Raw genomic sequence first — 24,307 nt, 5'->3', positions numbered from 1 at the left:
ATTTTTTCCTTTTTATTTCACAATTTTTTTTATTTTCGGTATTCTTTTATAGTTTCCAAAACGTTTCTCATTGGCTAATTACCTGAAATATCTTTTTCTGTTACTTATTGGCATTTAGTACATATATAGTGATTTTATATTTTGCATGGCAGTCAAAATACTAGTACATTGGTTACATTCTGCTATTTTCTTAAGACAACAAGCATCTCTCATGCTCTAAAAGCATTATATAGACATTCTAAAACTCATGTTTGACCTTTCTAAAAAAAGTGAATATTCATTTATCCTCAGAGGCATAATGTGCCTTTAGCCTGCTTGAACGAAATAGTGACCAGTATTAGGCCAAGTTAACCAAGTCTGACCAGGGTCTATACTTCTGGCTGACTCACTTTAAATTTTCATCTATTTATCCCTAAAATTGAAAATGGACAAATTCAACATTTCAACAGGAAGCTTGATAAAAGAAAGTGAATAATGCTCTTGAAATGAGTAGATCTCAGTGATTATAGATCTTGAAGCGTGTAATGTTCAGCGAGTTTGCTCAGTGAAAATGATCATGTAGCGAGCATTGCTCAGTGATTATTGATCTTGAAGCGTGTAGTGTTCAACGAGTTTGCTCAGTGAAAATGATCATGTAGCGAGCATTGCTCAGTGATAATTGATCTTGAAGCGAGTATTGTTCAGTGAATAATGATCATGTAGCTAGTATTGTTCAGTGATTAGTGCTATTTAAGCGAGTTGACCAGTGAATATTGATCATGTAGCGAACATTTATCAGTGATAATTGATCTTGAAGCGTGTAGTGTTCAGTGAATAATGATCATGAAGGAAGTCTTTCTCACTGATAATTGATCTTGAAGCGTGTAGTGGTCTGTAACACCGCACTTTGGGGTCAAACGCACTTTGGCGTCAAAATCGAGAAATTGACCCCAAATTGCGTTAATATGCTACATGTCAACGCACTTTGTGTTCCAGAGGTCTAAAGGTGTTATCTGAGTTCTGCTTAAATACTGAATACTGACTTATTTTCGATCTGCGACATTGAAATATTTGAGGTGGAGTTCAAGATGGCGCTCAATACTTTGATAAAAGTTTCATTAATTTTACCACTTGAAATATCCAAAAATTGTGTTCATATAACAAAATTACGGTGGCATAAAAGTGAAATTTACATTTTTTAATTTAAGTTTTGCATACATATTTTTTTCAGTTTTGCATTCATATTTTTTTTTAGTTTTGCATTCATATTTTTATCGTAGTTTTTCGTACATATTTTATTTTTTGTTTTTCGTACATATTTTAGCCAATCGAAACAGCCTTCACATCTCATAACAGCCCATAGTTGAGTATAAAACTAGCACAGTGATTTGGTCACATTTCGGCCAATTTTTGGAATCGTTTTTGGCCGCGCAAGTCTGGTTTCGGCCGACCTTTTTCGGCCCATTTTTTAAATCATGACATATGTATTTTTTTATAATTATTGTTTTTTTTAATTATATATACTATAAAATGAGCGTCTATTTGGAAAGGGCTGTTGATTGGTGATCAGTTATTATTCCATGAATATGCACCACTCAACCTCACCCCTGAGAATAGCGCGGGGGGCATTGACTTTAAACCAAGCCGACCACTGGTAAAATCTTCGCCCTGCGGGGGATATTCAGATAATAAAATTCCTGCCTTATGCCTCGGAACAGAGCAGACATCAAAACACGATTCTTTTTTAACCTGCAATCCCCTGGGGGCAAGGGAAGTGGTTACAAATGACCGGTGTATTACAATAATGCACAATAAAAGGTCCTTATGTTCCACTGATTTAGAAAAATATATATATTTATATATATATATAAATATATCTCTGAGTACTCTTGAGTTTTGGTGTTCGTTTTTCTATTATCGGTTGTCGTCTTCGAACTCTGTTATAGGTTCTCGCCGTATGTCAGTTCCTCTATAATTGGTCGTGACTTTCGTTCTTCTGTTATCTGTTCTGTTCGCATTTCTCTGCTGTCAGTTTCTCCTGTTATGTCGTGACTTTTGTTCTTCTATTGGTCTTCGTCGCAGTTCTCTTGTTGTCAGTTCTTCTGTCGTCACATTCGCTCTTCTTTTTTTTGTCAATTTTTCTGTCATTGGATTTCGTCTCTGTTATCGACCCCCGTCTCCATACTTCTGTCATCAAACCTCGTTTCTATTTTTCTGTCATCAGTTTTCTGTTATCCATCTTCGCCTCCGTTGTCTTTTTTTCAGTTCTTCTGTTATCGAGCCCCGTCTCTGTTGTTTTTTTAGTTCTTCTGATATCGAGCCCCGTCTCCGTTGTCTTGTTGTCAGTTCTTCTGTTATCGGTCGGTGTCTCTGTGTTCGCTTATTGTCAGTTCTTTGCTTATCGGTTTCTGTCCTGTTATTTTGTTATCAGTTAGCTTGTTGTCACTTCTTCTATTATCGGTACCTGTCTCTGCTCGCTTGTTGTTAGTTCATGTCTCCGTTCTTCCTTCTGTTATCGGTAGTCGACTTCGGTCTTGTACTTTCGGAACTTGTTTCCTGCTTCGTTAAGGTCTTTTCTTGTTTCTATCGTTCGAAGTATATATTCGCTTGTTGCCAGTACTTCTGTTATCGGTCTCTGTCTCTATTAGCGGTCCTTGTTTCTGTTCGCTTGTTGTCAGTTCCTGTCTCCATTCTGCCTTCTGTTAGCGGTCCTCGTTTCTGTTCGCTTGTTGTCAGTTCTTGTCTCCGTTCTTCCTTCTGTTAGCGGTCCTCGTTTCTGTTCGCTTGTTGTCAGTTCTTGTCTCCGGTCTTCCTTCAGTTATCGGACGTCGTCTTCGGTCTTGTACTTTCGGTACTTGTTTCCTGCTCCGTTAAGGTCTTTTCTTGTTTCTATCGTTGCCGTCATTCTGTGTCTTTGTCCTGGTTTTGTCAGTCTTGTAGTCATTTATTCGTTCAGTGGAGTAGCGGGGATCGAACTCACGACCCCTTGATTTGTAGGCAGATAGTGTTACCACTGCACCATTGCGCCCGCTCTGAATAATAACCATTTTTGAAAATCCTTTATACATAAAATACTATTTCAATGGCTAACAAAAGGTGTATTACAATTATATTTTAACGCCTCTACTATGTAGCCAACCCACGTGACTTTTATATATGGTCAAAGAAAGTTAACTCTTTTTTTTACAAGTAATATTAATTTTGTATAGATAACTTTGCTGTTACTTTAAGATATCCTGGAAATTTATTGGAGGGTACCCGGAATGATGTGATAATCTTCTTGTAGTATTTTCTCAAAACCGTGACTGAAATCCAAAATTTTCGAGAGCCGCCATGGTATAGCAAACACACGTAGCAATCTCCCGGTTTCAGACATTTTATGACTGGATGAAAATATGGTGTTGTTATTGTTGTTGTTGTTTTTAACTTTAACTTTAAATTTCAAATTAAATAGTCACTTATTTTTAAACAAGATGGTAAACTTAGATATGCCCAAATTTTATCAAGAGCAGTTTTGCATGTGGAAGGAAGGAATTTTTTAGACTGTAAAAATAAAACAAACAAAAAATTAAAAGACGATATTACCTGATTGGAAATTAAGATGAATAGAAGTAAGTTTTCTTCTTTTTATTACTTTTGACATTTAAGTTACGTATTTATCAATTTCAGCTTTGCTTTTCTCAAACAGCATGACATTGTCAGAATTGTCATCAAAAATAAAATTGAGGTACCACATGGGGAAAATCTTAAGAAAGTGGTTTTGTCATTGAAAAGCGTGAAATTATATTTTCATAATTTTTACAGTTAAATTATCAAATATAATTTTCACGGATAAATCAGTAATCCATTTAAAGGATAAAATAAAATAAAACTATAAAACTTATATTAGTGAAAGTCATATCTGCTAAAAATGTAAACGTCATCGTTACTTCCGCAGTAGCACAGCCGGTTAAGCGATTGACTGATGTGTGAGAGGTCTATAGTTCGATTCCTACTGTTGCCATTTTTTTAAACCTGTTTTTTGGGGGTTTTTTTATTTGGGGGGGGGGCGCAGTAAAAATTTTAAACATTTTTTGTCTCGGTTTGTGTTGTGTTTATGGTAATGAAATGACATTTTTTGACATTTCAATCTTTTTTTAAATATTTATTTTAAACCATAATAAGTGCAAAATATATGAAAACAAAATGAACAACTTAAAAAAATCATAGCTACAAATAATGCTGAAAATTACGGAACACCTGAGGTGACATTTTCCACATTTTTCTCCCTAAATTGAATTCGATTTTACGGGATAATAATTCCCAATTAGAAATATTATTTCGTTTTAACGAAATATAAAATCTTAATTACGAAATATTGATATTTAAAACATAATAAACATAAATTTTCTCTGACCCCAAAGTGCTGTCGTTTGCCTGATGTTAAAAATGCATATGTGCCTGTTTAACGCACTTTGGGGTCGAAATTGGACCCCAAAGAGTGTCACGAACTCTGGGATCGGACCCCAAAGTACGTAAAAACGTGTTTGACCCCAAAGTGCGGTGTTACAGTGCTCAGTGAATAATGATCATGTAGTGAGTCTTTGTTAGTGATCATTGATTTTGAAGCTTGTAGTGCTCAGTGAATAATGATCATGTAGTGAGTCTTTCTCAGTGATAATTGATCTTGAAGCGTATAGTGTTCAGTGAATAATGCTCATGGGGTGAGTATTGCTCAATGATTATTGATTTTGAAGCGTGTAGACCTCAGTGAATAATGCTCCCGCGGTGAGTATTTCTCAGTGATTATTGATCTTGAAGCTTGAAGTGTTCAGTGATTAATGATCATGTAGTGAGTCTTTGTCAGTGATTATTGGTCCTGAAAAGAGTAGTGCTCAGTGAATAATGATCATAAGTGAGTCTTTCTCAGTGATCTTGAAGCGTGTAGTGTTCAGTGAATAATGATCATTAGTGAGTATTGCTCAGTGATCATTGATCTTGAAGCGTGTAGTGTTCATTGAATTATGATCATTAGTGAGTCTTTGTCGGTGATTATTGATCTTGAAACTTGAAGTGTTCAGTGAATAATGATCATGTAGTGAGTATTGCTCAGTGATCATTGATCTTGAAGCGTGTAGAGCTCAGTGAATAATGATCAGGTAGTGAGTCTTTTTTTCAGTGATTATTAATCTTGAAGCGCGTAGAGCTCAGTGAATAATGATCATGTAATGAGTCTTTTTCAGTGATTACTGATCTTGAAGCGTGTAGTGTTCAGTGAATAATGCTCATGCGGTGAGTCTTTTTCAGTGATTATTGATCTTGAAGCTTGAAGTGCTCAGTGAATAATGCTCATGTAGTGAGTCTTTCTCAGTGATTATTGATTTTGAAGCGAGTAGTGCATTGTGATAACTTAACTTAAAATAAGGCTAAGTTATCCCTAATCAGCAAAAAAATAAAACAAAACCTTATTAGACTTTTGATACTCTGAATAATGAATCTAAACAATCGTATTTGGAGAATATTAACTAAAATTTAAAACTCCAAATTAGGAGAATAAAAGTCTAATAACGCCTTGTGTTCCTAATTAGAAGTAAAATAAGTAGGAAAATTAAATAAAATTAATTTTTAATTAATGAAGTACACTGTTTAAAAACCAATTGGAGATACAAAGTTGAAATTAGGTATTTCAATTTAGCTCCTTATTATGACTTACAAAGTCATTTTAAGATTTTATTTCTAAATTAGTATATGAAAATTTTAACTATAATTTTATTTCTGCTAATTAGGCTTTAAAATCTCCTTATTGACAGTAACAAAGTCGTAATAAGGCTTATAAGTTCTAATAAGGAGTTAAAAGAGGAGTAAGAATGTTTTAATTGCGTTTTTATTATTCCTTTTTATGAGTACAAAGTCCTTATTAGACTTTTATAATTTCTAATCAAAAGTGAAAAGTCCTTATTAGGCTTTAAAATCTAAATTTTCGACCGTGCGACCACATACACGCATCGAGGACATGTTGAAAGAAAAGTGACCGTGCGACCACATACACGCATCGAGAAAAGTGACCGTGCGACAACATACATGTACACGCATCACAGGATTCCCCTTCTCCTACAAGAAAGGGACATATAATTTCAAAGCAGTGTGCCAAGTCCATTAATTATATGTAATTTTATATTACATGAAAATGTAAAGAATAACCCTATGTCTATAATTGTCCATGAACTCAACACTGAATGACATAATAGATAAGACTTACTAACATACATAGGATATTAAATGTTCACTTGATAATTGCCCTATTTATAGTGATCTTCTGTCAGAATGTTAGCCACTTTCGACATTTTGGGATATTTCGTATCGAAACTACATCCAAAATGATGAGAAAAATGTTCTACGTGGCATAGCATTCTTTGATTTTTGAAAAAACGATATTTATTAAAGCTTTATGTCTGTACGAAATTAAATTACATTTTTTACGAAACCCATTTGGAAAATACAAAATATTATTACATTCTTTTTATGAAAAATGTGTCACGGATGTCACTTTAGGAGCACCGTAGTTTGTGTTTGATGCGCTAGATTTTTCTTTTCATTTCATTTTTTTCTTCTGTTCTTTTTGTAGGACGACTGTAGAAACAAGTTAAAACATGGAACACAAACCAATAGATAAGAAGTGTTCTGTTTAAGTAAAGCAAAAACAAAATAAGCCGCGTCATGACAAAACCAACATAATGGGTTTGCGACCAGCATGGATCCAGACCAGCCTGCGCATCCGCGCAGTCTGATCAGGGCTATCAGTTTCTCTACTTGTTATAGAGTTTGTAAGCGAACAGCATGGATCCTGATCAGACTGCGCAGATGCGCAGGCTGGTCTTGATCCATGCTGGTAGCAAACCCATTATGTTGGTTTTGTCATGACGCGGCTCAAATCCGCGTCGTTTATATAGGTCCCTACTTACAGACATCGGGCAAACGTCATTATTAATAGGTTAAGGTATGCTCCGGATAATGGTGCTTTTAACGAAAATTCATCAGTTTTAATACAGACAGAACAAATCGCCACAAAGACTTACGCCTATGCATGGTGGACATCTGGCGGCTATGAGAGAGCATTATATATTACCTTTAATCAGACCACCTAAGCTATTGGCCAATCCGTAAAAGAAATTAATCAAAAGGTAGATAAGTGTGGGGTCTACAAAGGAGTGATTTTTTTTCAAGAACATTAGATATATATACAAACAGGCAAACTCCCGTGACATGCGAGCATCTTGGGGGGGGGGGGCATGTTTAATTAGCAAACAACCCGCAACAAAATCAAACGAATGGGTAGATCGTCAAAAACTCCAGTTAAAAAGAATTTAACAAAGATAAGTAAAATTTAAATATTAGAAAGCAGTCAAAACAGAAAAGTCGTAATGTTTATGAAATTACAAAGTCGGATTACAATTTCCTCATAAAAACCACGTGACCCAAAGGACACTTATTTGAAATTATGTATGTTAACATAACAGTTTTTTAATGGGTTTTTTTATTATTATTTTTTAATTAAATTTGCATAGCTGTAAACTATAAAACATTTATTTAACATATTTTTAATCACTCTTTCAGACAGTGACAAGAAAACATGTCTTTGCCATGTTGATCAAATTGACAAATCATAGAAGCAATCCACTGCAAAATGAACGATATCTAAAAGCTATTATATAAACCGATTTTAGATTTAATGTCACAGATGTCATTGACAAATACCACGATTTTAAGTGACACAATTTGATTAAAATCAGTCCCTAATGCCGCTACACTATATATAAAGTTTTAGACAATCTGAACTTTGAGTCAGATTGGAAGCGCGTCCTATTTATCGAACTACGTTGAACTCTGAATAATATTCAGGAAAACTGGGACTTGCAATATTAGAACTTTTAGTGCATATATACTGGAATGCATCAAACTCATGAAATTGCAATACAAAATATGGTTCGCTCCAGTTTTGAAGCCGCCATTTTAACCAATTAACAGATCCAAACATATTTATTCTTAAAAAAGTAATAAAATATCATAAAATAGATTGATGAAAAGAATATCTTAAAAATTATAGGTATACAGTTGTAGAATGCATGGCCTTAAATGTGTCTTTTAAAAAGTTTAATTTAAATCGATTTTTTTTGTCGCATAGAATGCGTAATCTTTTGAAGGTGGCCTTTGAGTGTAAAATCTATCAAAAAAAAAAAGAAAGAAAGAAGATACATTGTAATCATTGGGTTAGATAGAGGATAGGGAAAAGCCAACCCGTGTGTGATCGGTTCCATCTGGACTTGGCACGTTCCAAATGTCACCGGCTAAAGGCTCGTTTCCGATGGAACCGGTCGTCCAATGGTTTGGATTTCTCAATCCTCTATCTTACGCAATGATTGATTATTTTTCTCACTCACATGAACACAAAAAAAACTAAATATAAAAACCAGTTACAAACTCGTTGCAAAAGTTGGGAAGGGCTTAGGCGTTTGACGTCTTATTATTGACAATCACCAGCATTTAATTAGTTGCCAAAAAAAAATAACAACAACAAGAAACAAAAAAAAAATCTGATCCAGTTAATGTGTCATAACATTCAATTCAATATTACATAATATAAATCCGTGATTCAATGAAAGCATGGTCTTTCAAATAAAAATTCTACTTGAAAAATCCTGATAAAAGTAAATTCAAATGAGATTCGTCATCAAGAAACAATTAAGGTTAACATAAAAACATCAATGTTAAACGTGGAAAATGTCACAATATTACTAAATAGTAAAAAAATAAGTAGTCCTCTGCAAATTCTAAGACCCTTTAATAATACTGAACAGCCTTCTTCAAGACTAGTGTATTATTGAAGTAATGCTATATCACAGATATACTTGTCCACCAACGTCCTTTGGATGACTTGTTACTTCTACTTCTAAGTTGGTATCGTCTGTAAATCCGCTGTGCAGGCATCAGCGACGAGTGGTGCCATTAAAAATATGGGCTAAAAACCTGTCCCCTATGTGCGGCACCAGGCGTCTTTCAATTAAAAGAAGAAACATAATGAGACTTAACCTTCATGAAAGTGCATGAAATCAATATATGATACTTTTGTAACATTTGATACCTCCCCTGATGAATAAAACATGTGTAGTTAATGTCTAATGTTTTAAATTCATGCGTGACTCATGCGTGCGCAGAAATGGTTAGACAGACAACGGACATACAGACAGACAGACAGGCATACATTGATTGCATGTGTGCTCTGAAACTGAAATATTAAGTTTCTGCGTGCAATCATACATGTATTTCATGAATTGCACGTGTTACATGACATTGTGTTACAAAAATCCGGAAATGGTACGGTTCTTCGGCGCTGACCAAAATGAAGGGGAGACCACTACGGTAGTTCCCTATTTAATTATATTACGTCAAGCACGGGAATTAAAAAGAAGCGAAACAAAAAGTGGAATTTGGTGCACAAAAAGTAATTTTTATCAGTATTTTGTTATGAATTGTGCGAATAATTCTTGTATAATCACGTGTACTGTTTAATGATAATAAACAACGGATGTCTAAATCAATTGACATTGAAAACTTATTTCTTTTAACATTTGATCAAAAAGGTTTCGCCCCAAATTAAAAATCGTGGAATTCATCATAAAGAATCAGCTTTTTTTTAAAAAAAATGACTTAATTTTTTCTTGTCCTATTTAAGATATTTTTCTGAAACAAAAAAAAGTTTAATTTTTTGGCGCGTAATTTGGGATTAAACCCCCCCCCCCTAAAAACCATGGACGTTCCGGTGTTTACAGTTTAATGTAAATTGGCTAACTTGTTATCCAATCGCTACGCTGAGATAATACACAGTCACTGGTTGACCTGGTTTGCACAAAAGAACACGTGCTTATGTTTGTGATACTGTTTGTGAGCAGTTGACCTAGCAATGAATGGAAAAGGTGTGGCTAAATGTTCCGCTACGAAAAACCGGAAAGGTCCATTACCGACTCTGAAACCCTCCTACCTCTCCAAAACAATGTAAATTGGAGTTAGGGCCCCCACGATTACACGTTTAAACGGGTTCGTTTCGATTTTCTTTCATAAACGTTTACGATATTGTTTACCTTTTAATCGAAATGACCATATTGTCTTACGAAATTTCTCAATCATTGCCTGTTATCATGGATTTTATCAATTCTAGTGGTTTATTCCAAAGTAAAAAAACGGAAAATAGGTGTTTACAACCCTCCACACAGCATTACGGTGCAAAATTGCTCATGACATAATACATTTTTGGTAAAAAAGGGGGTTACAATGCAAAAATGTGTGCTGACTCAATGGTGATGAGCCCTGCACATTCTTTATTTGTACATGTATTAAAAATAGAAAGAAAGACATCATTTGGCGACCTAAATACATGGTGTGTATAGTATATAGAGGTACCACCGTTTAAACGGTGTCGTTTCGGTTCTTAGCAATCGTGTAAACGTTTACAAAAAAATGTAAATGTGAAGCCTTAATTGCAGTAATTTAAATTTAGAATTGTTTTAATTTTTGATATATGCTCCTTCATTCCCGAAAAAGTATGAAATAATACATATAATTACTTATGGTGTGCAATAATATGGTATATATAGTAGTCTATATATAATATAATGTAATATACATCTACAAACAGCAATTTTATTGTAAAACCCTATTAAAATGGAACAATTCAAATTTAAGTCACTTTTGCTCATTTCGTCTAAAATCCCACTTTCGTATTTTAGGCAAACCCCTCCATCAGGGTTCCCACGGTCAGGGAAAAAGTCAGGGAAAAATGATTTTTTTTTCAAGGTCAGGGAAAAGTCAGGGAATTTTGAAATTGGTCAGGGAAATATGAGAAATAAGCAAATGTCAGGGAAAAGTCAGGGAATTTTGTAGCAGAAAAATGTTGGTCAAACTGTAGGAAGCAAAATCAATCTAGGCTAAGGCATTTTCTTTGATTATCTTAGGTAATTTTATATTGATTTATCATTATGAGCATTTTTTTATTCTTGTAAATATCTTGCTCCAAAAAATATGCTTAAGTCTGAAACTTTTTGAAATCTTTTGTCAGTTCAAGAAACTTTATCTTAATAATGAAGAAAAAAATCTTCTAAAAATCTGTAAGTCCAAAGTTATCCAAACTTGGCAGGATTGTTCCTTTGGTAATGGGCTTCTAAATTTGTTAAAAGATTTTGATTCCGTGCAAGAATCTGGTTGTCATGGCAACCAAAAGAAATTATAAGAAATAAAACCTACTTCTAAAGACCCACAAGGCCTAGAGCTTAGATATTTTGCCAAAGGCATCATCTAATAGACCTCTAACAATTGACCCATGCTTGGGGTCCTTGATTTTTATTAAATGCAAATATAATAAAAACTTAAAGTATCTTACTGTCTGCTTAGGTACAAGGCTTAGAGCTTTGATATTTGGTATATAATATCATTTATGATTTATAGGTCCTCTACCAAAGTTGCTCAAATTTTGCCCATATTGTCAAAACTGGCCCACCCAAGGGATCATAGGTTTTCCTTATATGTTTATACATTTAGTAAAAATTAATTATCAATTATTGCACTATAATATGGCCTTTGTATCTTAACATTAGACACATCTGCACATTAATTTTCATATGTCATGCTGAAATATAACCCTTGACCCTGAAATTCACTAGATACAACTGCATTATGGCAAAGTTTTATTGTATAGAACAAAAAAAATCTACTTCTGTTATACTGATGCAGTGACTTAGCATTTCTTCACAAATGCAACCTTTTATATTTTGGCCCCTCCCTATACAAATCAGTGTAATCAATGGATGATTGACTAAAATAGGCATGCATTTTACTTGAATAAATGTTAGTAATCAATTAAAAGCTTTTGTTTTAACAAGAAACAATAAGACAGATAATGAAGTGGCTTCATGAAAAGCAAAATGTAGGCAAAGCTAATAATACTAGTATATATTAGAAATTATACAAAACTAGCTATGGTAGTTAGTATCTCAAAGTTTTGATTACACTGATTTATATGCTCAAGAATGAAAAATATTTGAGCATGATATATGTTATCAAATACTTTTCATTTTGGATAAATGTACTCATGCTAATTGAAAGTAAACTACACAAGTAACTAATGACAATTGTTGCTTATATTCATATACATGTATTCTGTATCTGAAATAATTTAAAATAAAGAAAGGGAGGAAAGAGGTTGGCTAATATAGGGAAGAGGAGGCCAGCATATAAAAAAATGTTTAATGCTCTAAAGATTGTGAAAACTTGACGCTGTTATTGGTCAGGGAAAAATGGTCTTGGTCAGGAAAAAGTCATGGAAAAGTCAGGGAATTTTGATTTCTCTTCTTTGTGGGAACCCTGTCCATAACTCAAGAAACAACAACATTTTTTCCACAAAAATTCAAAATCTTGGTACTCAGTGGTAGGAAATAACAATTGATTTCTCTAAATTAGGACTCTTATAGGATATGAGGCTGTTATTAGTCCCCTACCGGTTTACCGGAGGGGACTTTAGGTTTACCCTCCGTCCGTCTGTCCGTCTGTCCGTCCGTCCGTCCGTCCGTCAGTCCGTCCGTCCACAAAACTGGATCCCGTGATAACACAAAAAGTACTGAAAATATTTTAATGAAACTTGGTATATGGATAGATGGCAGTATGGAGATTATGCACGTCTTTTTCTTTTTTTCCTATGTTGAAAATTCTGGTTGCTATGGCAACAAATAGACTGAAAATATGGCAAATTTTACACATAACCTGGATCCCGCAATAACGCAAAAAGTACTGAAATTTTTTTAATGAAACTTGATATATGGATAGATGGCAGTATGGAGATTATGCACGTCTTTTTCTTTTTTTCCTATGCTGAAAATTCTGGTTGCTATGGCAACAAATAGACTGAAAATATGGCAGATTTTACACATAACCTGGATCCAGTGATAACGCAAAAAGTATTGAAAATATTTTTATGAAACTTGACATATCGGTAGATGGCAGTATGGAAATTATACACATCCTTTTCTTATCTTCCTGTGTTGAAAATTCTGGTTGCTATGGCAACAAATAGACTGAATTTCAAGATTTCTGATTCTAGTTTTTAAGTTTTTTCACTATAAGTTCTTTATTTCTTAAGGTATTTTCTTCAAACTTTAAAAATAAGTTGCTAGTCATCAACCACATCATATGTGACAAAGTTTACAACTCTAGCACAAAATTTATCAGAATTACCTCCCTTGAACTTAAAATTTTCATGAAAAAAAAACATTGTTTTTTTTTTAATAACTTCTTTTTTTCTGAACGTATCTACTTCAAACTTCATATAAATGTTTCTTATTATCACTCAACATTTGAGAGTGTTCAATACTCTAGCAAGACTATTTCCAAAATTATGCCCCTTTTGAACTTAGACTTTTTTTTGAGAAATTGGTAATTTTTACTCCAACTTCTTCAATCATGATAGAATTTTCTTCAAACTCCCATATCATTATAATATGACAAGGTTTATAAATCTAGCATCCATATTTCCAGAATTATCTCCTCCTTAAACTTTTAATTTTTCCTATTTGTTCTTTTAACTTTCTTTTACTTCAATTTCAAAATAAAAATTCAATATTCAGACCTTCATTACTAATTGTTCTTTGTTACACTCACATCATGTATGACATCGTTACCTCCTTTTTTTTTAAATTTTGCTTTTAAAATGTTATATTTTGATAACAGGGATGTTTAAAAAATAACTTTAGACTGTCCTTCAGTCCGTATGTCTGTCTGTTCACTGTGAGAACTTTTTCAACAAATTTACTTAAAATAGAACATAAGTGAATGGCCAATGGCCCTTCAGAATGTTGCTTGGGCTCTTACCGGTAGGGGACTTATGGATTGCTTGCAATACTATGATAATTGCTTGTTAAAATAATTTCAAGTTTATAAGAAGATATATAATCACCAAGTCACTGCAAACTTGTGTAAGTCATCAGATATGACTGCTGGGTTTTTGTGAAAAAATTACCATAAGAACTCAATAACAGGACCGCAGATTGCGGCGTATATTTTCGACCGTGTAGCGGTTTTTAAAAATGTTTCTGCTACATCTAAATATCTTTTAGTATCATACGAGTGTATGGACTCAAAAAATATATTATCAATTGAACCCAATCTGTCTCTTTTAAAACTTGTCAAATTTTACAGTATTAAAAAAAAAAAGACAAGGAGTGACATCAACCATTCGCCGCAACATTTTCCGCATGAGTTTTTCCACTTTGGCTACAATTGATTACTATTTTTTCAGAATTATGTTCCCGTTATTTTTGTCAACTATAAGGTATCGTCCGGATATAACGTTAACGGTTTATTGTTTACACATGTTGACATGTATAGGCGGCATTATAACGGGCATATTCGTGAATTGATTTGTTAAAATTGAGAAAACGGACACTTTAGTAATATGGTCCAACTGATTTGGCCTAACTAAAAAAAGAATATTAAAACATGATCCATAGATAAATATTTTAGGCACTTATCTGGTATTCATAACTAGAAAAATTAAACAAAAATCAAGCATATCAAGGGGGATAACTTATGCCGAAAGTTGTGGTAAATGGCGGATGTCACTCCTTTTCTAATATACCATAATTTGACTGATTTTTAAATTAGTAGATTATATTAAATTGAGATTAGATAATTAAAGACCACCTGCTCACATAATATGAAAAGATATTCAAAGGTCGGACAAACAATATGTAAAGCCAGTACGGATTTGGATTTATGCGTCGCAAAATGCAGTCCTGTTCCAGAGTTCCTATGAAAATTAACCAACTGAAAGGTAGTCTATTCAAAATAAATGAATTATCTATTGTATTGTGCATTTAAATATGATAAGATTAGGCCACTCTTAAAAAATTATCTGTTTGCTATTGCCGGCCGACCCAGCGAAAATGCCCCGACTCAAAAGTTTTTTTCAGCTTAAAAAAATCAGATTTATTTTTATTTCCGCCAAATCAGCAAGGGCATTCCATCTAAAAAATTCCCTCGAAAACAAAAATAAAATTGGAGGAAAATCACACATTTAATATGTAAAGTAACGAGTGATCATTCATGAGGGCATTCTGTGCGTTACTATTTAAAGTATTTACATAAATAGCAACCAACCAGGGAAGGATATTTTCCTTACGTCACGCAGTACTGCATGCGCGCGGCAATTAAGTCGAATTAACTAATAATAGAACGTATCAAATTAAGGTGTGGAAACGGGATTAAAAATAATGTTTGTTCAGTTAATGAATATTTGTGAAGCATTTATATGGTCACTAGTTTACCATGTGGTAATTTTAATGTGCTTTGGAGTACATGTTTGTTTGTTTATGACTGCCGACACAGATTAAAAACTTAGCCCATGCAATAAAACATTTCTGGTAGCAGCGGGGATTCTGTCATAAAATTTACCGAAAAAATAATTATTTGGAAGCTGTGGTCATTTTATATGCATTATTGTTTTGATAGCAGACACAATTATTGCAAAATATCTTCAAGATCATAAAAATGTAAATAAAATATCACAATCAAAATCACAGATTTACATACGTCTAATTAAACTCCATGTCAAAATGCACTTACGATTAATAATATGTCAATAATTGACACGATAAATATCCAACATTTTTTACTTGAGCAATAATTAAACATGTGTAATCATTCCTTGACAAAAAGAAATGACAGTTTTTTTTCTGATATATAAAAAAGAGGTGGAAGTCGATTGAGTGTCGGCATTTCTTTGATGATTCGGCAACAACTACAGGTGTGTAAACATCAAAGATTCACAGAAATCTTCAGAAGAGCCGACCAGTCATTTGTCAGAGGTCATTTCGTGTGTAAATTTTGTATTTATATTTAACAATGGAAACATTATATTCCTTTTATCTATGGATGCTACTTTTTGCGCGAGTGTTTTTGTGTCTTTTAGCGCTATGGAATTTCAACAATCTGCGATAATTTTCGGGAACTAACAATGAAATATTTTAACGATCCGCCATTCAGAAATTATAGGAGACAAATCTTGCGTGTGTTATTTTTACAGACCTGTAATAAATTGAGTAATGATCATGCATCCATGAGAACGAAATGTCCTGGTGATCCACTATAATTTTTCCAGTTCGTACGGGAATTTAACGCAGGATTAGTTTATCACATTGGTAATTTGACCATGATTGAATTTATGTCTACATAGTCATTTTTTTTATTTCATGTTATGATTACTAGTGAGCATGTTTTTTATTGTTTTTGACTGTGTTTAACATGTTAGTTTTGCCGATGATGATAGTGTAGCCCAAATTTCCACAATCTGTTACAACGTACTAAGCGTATTAACTTATGTTCAGTAAAAATTATATAAAAAAAAAAAAAAGCCTACCTACCGACCCACTCCTTATAACTCTGGGTCGGCAATAGCAAACATATATATTATTAAGGATGGCCTTAAATTATTATTTGTGATAACTGTTATATCAAATCATCATATGAAACTATAACGCACCTTTTCCTGATGTGTCAAATTCTCAGTCCCATATTAAAGTAACTGCTGTGATGTTTGGTAACCTGGCAGGCAGATTTTGTTTTGCAGGTGTGAGTGTGTAGATTCACTAGTATGAAGATGGATGAAAATGAGGATGACTTTGAAGTTTTAGATCTTGGTGCTTTTAGACGGAACAAAAGTAGACTAGAGAACATCTTAGGAGATATTTCCAAACAATCTGCAGCCAAACAAGTTGTGATTGGGGGAGCTGCTGGATGGTAAATATACATTATGATCTTTAATCATCATCTTAGTGCAATAACTGAATAACTCTTATTAAATTTAGAAGAACTTAACTCGTTACTTCACTAAGGTGACACACACATTTATACATTAATGGAGAAAGAAAACATGCATTAACGGATAAAATCACAAGAGCACCTGTTTTATACTGTTTTTTTGCAAGGTTTTTGAATATGTGACTCAGGGTGTCATGTAAAATTTGCTTACTGCAATGTTTGGCCCATTTGTTTCATTATCAAAACATAACTGCCAAATGGTTATGACAAAGCACTAGCACATTGAAAGTGTTTTTTTCTTTTATACAAAAAAATAGATAAGGAAACACAGAATTACTGAATTAGAGGTATATATTCATGCAAGATAATAGATTAGCGTTTATGTATTTTTTTTTTCGCATTAAGATCTGCAGATGCCCTTTTATTAAATTCCTTGCACTGTGGGCTCGGGCTTTGAATAAGCCCTAATGCTTGTGCAGATTTTAATGCATGAAAAAGGTGAATTTTATAGATTAGAAAAGTGTAGTAATAAAGATTTTTTACATGGTTATGTGGCCCCAGTTATAAGTACATTTGTTAGGCAGGATTTTCATTTTGTAATTCTTTGTTTGACAGAATGAAAACTGTTGCTGTGTTTTGCAAAGTATTCTTTTTAATCTGGTATCAGTAGGTTTGTCCGTTATTCAGGGTATTAGTAGTGTTTGAAAAACCCTGGTCTTGTATGAGTTATCTTCAATAAGACAGATGTATATATTTGATAGGTCTGAGGCTGTTTTTTTTTTGTGTGGACAATAAACTTTTTTTCTGTACTTGAATCAATAAAATGTATATGTACTTTAAATAAATATAACATTTTCATGAATTAAGTAATGAACAAGCTAAAATGATTACTATATGTTTGAATTCCAGTGCATCTGGCTATCTGTTTGTGAAGGTTGGTAAATCAGTTGCCATCAGTATTGGAGCTTCACTTCTACTAATTAGGGTAATATATTATCACGATCATGTCCCATCCTTGAAGTTTGGCCACATTTATCCTTTCAAGTGTTTCACAGTGTTTTGCATTCAAATAATGACATACAAATCAGAACATATATACAATGTACTGCATTTTGAAGATTAACTGTATGAATAACTGAATAACAAATATGCTTGCTAAAACAGGCATGATTGTGGAATTTATAATGAAATTTAGCATACCATTGATTCAAATGATAGTGGGACTGCCCTGTTTGTACGGGTAATATTTTTGTAAGATGTTTTATATGCAATTTTTCATAAAATACAGAACTTGGAACATTGTGTTAGTTTTAGGGATAATAATTGGTACCCAAGACTCATCACTCTAGGGTTGATTATGTTGCGTAATTATATCCCTTCACTGTGAATAACTTTAAAGTGAGAAAATGTGGCCAAGCTGCTTTTTATGTCTCTAACAAATGTTTTTATGACCAAGCTTTATAACCTTCCTCACTTATTTTACAGGTTCTCAGGCTATTTGTTTATTAAAGTTGGCAAAATAGCTGCCTGCAGTTTAGGCACTACAGTGCTTCTTATACAGGTACTTGTTGTTCTTGTTCTGTTTCAATTTGCAAGTTACATGTTACGTAAATCAGTTACTAACTTCAAGGAGTGTGTTCCAATTTCTGCTGTTGTATGGGTTATATAAACAGCCAATGTATAATAACTGTTTGGTTTTATATTACCAACCAGTGTAAAATGACTGTACAGGATTATGTTACCAGTCACTGTAAGATGGTTTTAGGATTATATAATTACACTCTTTGTATGATGTTTGTAAGGTTACAGTGTAAGAAATTCGGATTTGAATTCACTAGTCTGGCCGGACTATCAGATTTGAATATTCACTAGCCCAAAAGACATTTCACTGTTCAAAACAGTTGTTCATATTGTCTCTGAAAATACAGTAGCCGGGTCGGGCTTGTTACTGTGAAAAGTTTGTAGCCCAAGGAAAAATTTAGAAGTCGGGCTATCAGACTACTACTGCTAATTTCGAACACTGAGGTTATATTCACCAACTTTGTTGATTGATGTAGGATTATATTACCGGCCACTGTTACACAGATATAGGGTTATTATACAAGTCACTGAAATACAGTTATAGGGTTATATTACCAGTCAATGATATACAGTTATAGGGTTATATTACCAGTCAATGATATACAGTTAAAGGGTTATATTTATTATTACCAGCACTGTAAAATGGTTGTAGGGTTATATTGTCACCCATTGTAAGATGGTTGTAGCATTATATTGCTATCAACTGTAAGATGAATATAGGATTATATTGCCATCAGCTGTTAAGACTGATGTAGGGTTATATAACCCCTCTTTGTAAGATGGTTATAGGGTTATATTACTAGCCATTGTAAGACAGTTGTAGGATTATATAGCCACAGTCTTAAAGATTAGTGAAGGGTTATATTAACAACCACTATAAGATGGTTGTGGGGTTATATTACCACCCACTGTTAGAACAATTGGTTTATACAGAATTTTATTTAGTTCTAACTATTAAACTTTTAACGTTTTTTTCGTAGTTTTCTACATTATTAATTTATAGCTTTCTGCTTGTTGGACCACAACTGTATTCTTAAAGCGGCCTTCAGTTTGAAAAACAATTATATGTATTAGCCTTCTTCAAAACAGCATCCAAGTGAGCTATTTATAACACTACAGTGATGTTTGTTGCTAAAAATAGAACAAATTGTCTGCTTTACTAATTTAAATATAGAGGGCGGACCAGTAGATTAGACCAGCTTTCTTCTTTTGATTTGACAATTATATGAAACAATCTATCTAAAAATAACATATATAACCTTTAAAAAAACTGAAGGCCGCTTTAAAATTTCCTAGTTTTTCTTTGTTTTCTATAGCTTTCTTCTCGTCAGAAAATCTGCTAGCACCTCATTCAAATCACTACAAAAAAACACATTTATGGTTTTAACAATGAGATAGATGATTTAAGGGGGAGCTTATAATGTCCGCCTGCTCAGTTCAATAAAGAGCATCAGTTTGGTTATCGAGGGGGTTGCTGCTTTGATCCTAAGACAAGGGATAATTTCTCTGTGACCCTTGACCTCTGACATTGAGTCTAATGGTCTTTCCACATTCATTCAGAAATTATATCGCGTTTATAGAAGGTCACATGCTGAGAAATTGGCAATTACTGGTTAGTTATCCAGGAAAGCAAGTAAGGTGGATCGACCTCCGAGATAAACCAAAAATGTTTTTTTACACTTATTAACGACCCTTTTAGTTAATGCTTTGAAACTTACAACCATTCGCTTTACTTGAGTAAAAATTGTGGATTCTGATGTTTGAATATTTGTTTTCCATATTCACTTATTCGTTTAATATGAAGTTTGGTGGGATCAAACTTTTGTCTGTTATTTCATGTCCAGAATTGTTTTAGTCTGAATACCATATGTTATTTTAATAAACTTAGAAATAACTTATATTGAAATATATTTAATTATCGATAATTTATTGAAACGTAAAAATCCTTTTTGTTTTGGGCCCTAAAAATTGATACATGTGTTTGCCCATTCTACAGAAAGAAAATTAATTAATTTCTAAGGCTTAATGTGCCTTTAATGTAATATTTTTGAAGAATTATTTTACTCCATCTGCTCATGTGTTGCTTAAGACAAGCACCAGACAGAATTATTCAAACGTCTGAAATATAAATTTCAGATAGCTCAACATCAAGGTTATATACAGATAAATTGGTCCAAAGTCAATAAGGAAGTGACACAGGCCAAACGTAAAGTACAGCGTGAAGCGAACAGACAGTTTCCTCAGCTAGTCGATAACGTAAGTAGGCAAAGTTATCATTAGCAGATTGGCGATTTATGTCATCTGCTAAAATGCTGTTAAAATTGGTTGTATTTTCAGCCGCCTCCTTGATTCTCGGCAAAATTGGTTGTTTTTAGTAAGCACAACTGTTGCCTCATAGAAATGAATAACCAGAGTGTATCGATTTTGAGTATGAAATTATTGTTTAATTATTTTGCTATATCATTATGGCAGAGCTTTTTACAATCAATTAAATCAAAGATGTTTGAGTTTTATTAAAGTGATATACAAGGTATTTTGATAAAAGCAAAACTCATGTCCAGAAAGACTAGTTTTGAAATTAGACAGAAAATGTCACCTGTGGTCTTTCTTTGTCAGTAAAGCTGAAAAAGTTGCAATATGACCTAACAGTGTTGATGCTACTTAACCCCATTGCCAGCTGGTGGCAACTTATTCTTCCCATGTATAAACCAGGGCTGGTCAAGATATGCTTGTCCATCTTTCAACTGGTCAAAACTTGTTCATCACTGTTGTGGAAAATTTTCAAAATATACATTAGCGAATAGTAAACAGTGCACTGCAGACAGTGATAAGATGGCATGGGTAGAATCTGTTCCTACCAGCAAGCTATTAAGCTTGAACTATTTTAATTTTGTTGACACAATATTTCACAGGTACATGAAACAAACTATTTTTTATGTTCTATATGGGCTATATACTTTAATAAGTCTTATTTGTGTAAAATCAAAACAAACATATCATTATATAATACATGAAGACCATTGCCAAAATATTTTTCCAATCAGAATTTTTTCTTTTCAGTATATTTGTAGGTCTTGACTTAGCATATTTTAATATTTTCTTTTGTTTTCCTTTCAGTTACGAAGATTTGCACAAGAGAACATGTTTTTGGCTGGAAGTTTTGTTGGTGGATTTTTCATTGGATTAGCATTTTGAAAACTCAAAACATTCAACGCAAACAATGTACATTCTTTCACACAAGTGGGTGGGGTGATGATTATTTATGACTTCTTGCAGGAACTGAGTGATGTGAACATAGAGAAGGATATTATTTAGTTGTGTAACTTTGTAAAAGCAGAGTTGAATCAACATTTGTGCTAAATATGAGTGAATATTACAAGACTTGAATCTGTGTTTTTTTAGGGAGCATTAAATTTTGAATTTTTTTATATTTCATTATATGCATATTTAACGTTCGTCCTTATGGGAACTGAGTGATGTGATCATAGAGAATGATATTATATTCATTTGTTTAATTTTGTATAAGTGGAATTGAATCAACATGTGTGCTAAATATGGGTGTATATGACTAGACTTGCAATTGTGTTCTTTTTAGGGATCATTTGTATTTGTTAGTATTTCATTATAAGCATATTTAACTTTCACCCAACTACATACCGTATCTTAAAATGGCTTGTAGATCTACATTTTTCAATTTAAACAAAATCGTTTATCATTTCTAGGAAAAATCTCAAAACAGGTACTTACCCAGTTACTCAATAGCAGACAGTGCAGCCCATGATTAGAGGTGCTGGTTGATCTTGGTTTGCACTGGCAGTATTGGTACAGATTTTGCAGCCAATACTCTATAGCAAACAGTGCAGACCATAATTAAAGAGGCTGGTTGATCTTGGTCTGCACTGGTAGAATTGGTTCAGATTTTGCAGCCAATACTCTATAGCAAACAGTGCAGACCATAATTAGAGATGCTGGTTGATCATGGTCTGCACTGGTAGAATTGGTTCAGATTTTGCAGCCAATACTCTATAGCAAACAGTGCAGACCATAATTAAAGAGGCTGGTTGATCTTGGTCTGCACTGGTAGAATTGGTTCAGATTTTGCAGCCAATACTCTATAGCAAACAGTGCAGACCATAATTAAAGATGCTGGTTGATCATGGTCTGCACTGGTAGAATTGGTTCAGATTTTGCAGCCAATACTCTATAGCAAACAGTGCAGACCATAATTAGAGATGCTGGTTGATCTTGGTCTGCACTGGTAGAATTGGTTCAGATTTTGCAGCCAATACTCCATAGCAAACAAATGTTTAGATGCTTGTATCAAGTGCTAAGGATAAATTTATCATTTATTTTTGTGATTTTTGATACGATGTTCTTTCTATTAATGTTATTTTTTCTTAGCCATTTAGAGTTAAATGTTATTTTTTCTTAGCTATTTAGAGTTAAATGTTATTTTTTCTTAGCTATTTAGAATTTTATGGGGTTTTTTTGTGTGTGAAAATTACTGCATTTCAGAAATTTACAATGCAAAAAATATTGCTTGTCAATATAAAACTTTTGAGATAATTTAACAAAACATGTATACAATACAAATGTTTTTGAATCATAATTAATTGTGTATTGTGTTGATTTGATTAACAGAGTTTTGATTTACAGAGTTTAACTTATTATTTAGATATTCTTAACAAATGTATTTATTTGTCTTGATTAGCATTTGAAATTATATTTTGTCAAATAGGACTGCAGTATTTTAATTGAATGGCAACACATTTACTTTGGTAAAAAGGCAAACTGTTAATCAGTGTAGTTACATGTAATAGACTAATGATAAAAATAATTCCAAACACTAAATTGGTTGGCTGGGCCGTTCAAGATCAATTTAATTTTGTAAATACTGACTAACAAACACTAACCTATACATAAAGTGTCAAGTTATAGGTTAGTAGGTTAAATTTTAAAGCAACACGCCCCAAGATTTATGCATATTTTCATGAAAATTTTGATATTGAAATTAAATGTATAATATTGTTTAGTAACAAAAGGAAGCAATTTACACATCATAAATGGCACTTATAACCCATGTTATTACAAAAAGAGGTCAAAATATGCGTTAGTAACACAGTAGAAATATAGTTATACATAATGAAAAATTTGCCATTGATTGCTAATAACATGTAAATTATTACTTGAATATTGAATCTTTCTACTTTGCCTAAAATCTTAGTACATTTTTCACAAGTTTGATTTATTGAAATAGTTTTGCTCATCTGGAGGTATAAATAATGCTCATTTCAGACACAATCTGTTTTTAGCTCACCTGTCACTTTGTGACAGGGTGAGCTTTTGTGATCGCTTTTCGTCCGGCGTCCGTCCGGCGTCCGTCCGTAAACTTTTGCTTTAAATGACATCTCCTCATAAACCACTGAGCCAATTTCATCCAAACTTCACAAGAATGTTCCTTTGGTGGTCACCTTTAAAAATTGTTCAAAGAATTTAATTCCATGCAGAACTCTGGTTGCCATGGCAACCAAAAGAAAAAACTTTAAATATCTTCTTTTAAAAAACCATAAGAGCTAGAGCTTAGATATTTGGCATGAAACATCTTCTAGTGAGTGTCTACCAAGTTTGTTCAAATAAAAGCCCTGGGGTCAAAATTGGCCCCGCCCCGGGGGGGTCATTGATTTTCCCTATATGCATATAGTAAAAACTTAAAAATCTTCTTTTAAAGAACCCAAAGAGCTAGAGCTAAGATATTTAGCATGAAACATGTTCTAATGGGTGTCTACTAAGTTTGTTCAAATAAAAGCCCTGGGGTCAAAATTGGCCCTGCCCCTGGGGGTCATTGATTTTCCCTATATGCATATAGTAAAGACTTAAAAAATCTTCTTTTAAAGAACTGTAAGAGCTAGAG

The 24,307-nt window shown here is 33.3% G+C and overlaps 1 protein-coding gene across 2 annotated transcripts; it reads left to right on the top strand.

Annotated features, from left to right (window-relative positions):
• Positions 1-9,377: 9,377 nt before the first annotated feature.
• Positions 9,378-23,136, top strand: LOC132740283 (FUN14 domain-containing protein 1-like). 2 transcript variants are annotated; one of them, XM_060728163.1, is made up of 5 exons: positions 9,378-9,457; positions 16,625-16,794; positions 18,301-18,376; positions 20,533-20,652; positions 21,514-23,136. In XM_060728163.1, the coding sequence occupies exons 2-5, from the start codon at positions 16,649-16,651 to the stop codon at positions 21,589-21,591; spliced, it is 420 nt and encodes a 139-aa protein (XP_060584146.1). In that variant the 5' UTR covers positions 9,378-9,457; positions 16,625-16,648; the 3' UTR covers positions 21,592-23,136. The 2 variants fall into 2 exon arrangements, with proteins under 2 accessions (XP_060584146.1, XP_060584144.1); XM_060728161.1 differs by lacking the exon at positions 18,301-18,376 and adding an exon at positions 17,725-17,800.
• Positions 23,137-24,307: the final 1,171 nt, after the last annotated feature.

The sequence above is a fragment of the Ruditapes philippinarum genome, unplaced genomic scaffold (genome assembly GCF_026571515.1).
Source record: "Ruditapes philippinarum isolate M1 unplaced genomic scaffold, ASM2657151v2 ctg8104_1_1_1_1, whole genome shotgun sequence".
NCBI classification, from domain to species: domain Eukaryota; kingdom Metazoa; phylum Mollusca; class Bivalvia; order Venerida; family Veneridae; genus Ruditapes; species Ruditapes philippinarum.
Note: the sequence above shows the minus strand (reverse complement) of the source record. Positions and strands in the feature narration are given on the sequence as shown.

Bases quoted from the DNA above. Each gene is read 5' to 3' on its own strand.
- LOC132740283 (XM_060728163.1), top strand. From the start codon at position 16,649: ATGAAGATGGATGAAAATGAGGATGACTTTGAAGTTTTAGATCTTGGT. The intron at 16,795-18,300 runs GTAAATATACAT...CTTATTTTACAG, and splicing joins ATTGGGGGAGCTGCTGGATG to GTTCTCAGGCTATTTGTTTA. The intron at 18,377-20,532 runs GTACTTGTTGTT...TATAAATTTCAG, and splicing joins CTACAGTGCTTCTTATACAG to ATAGCTCAACATCAAGGTTA.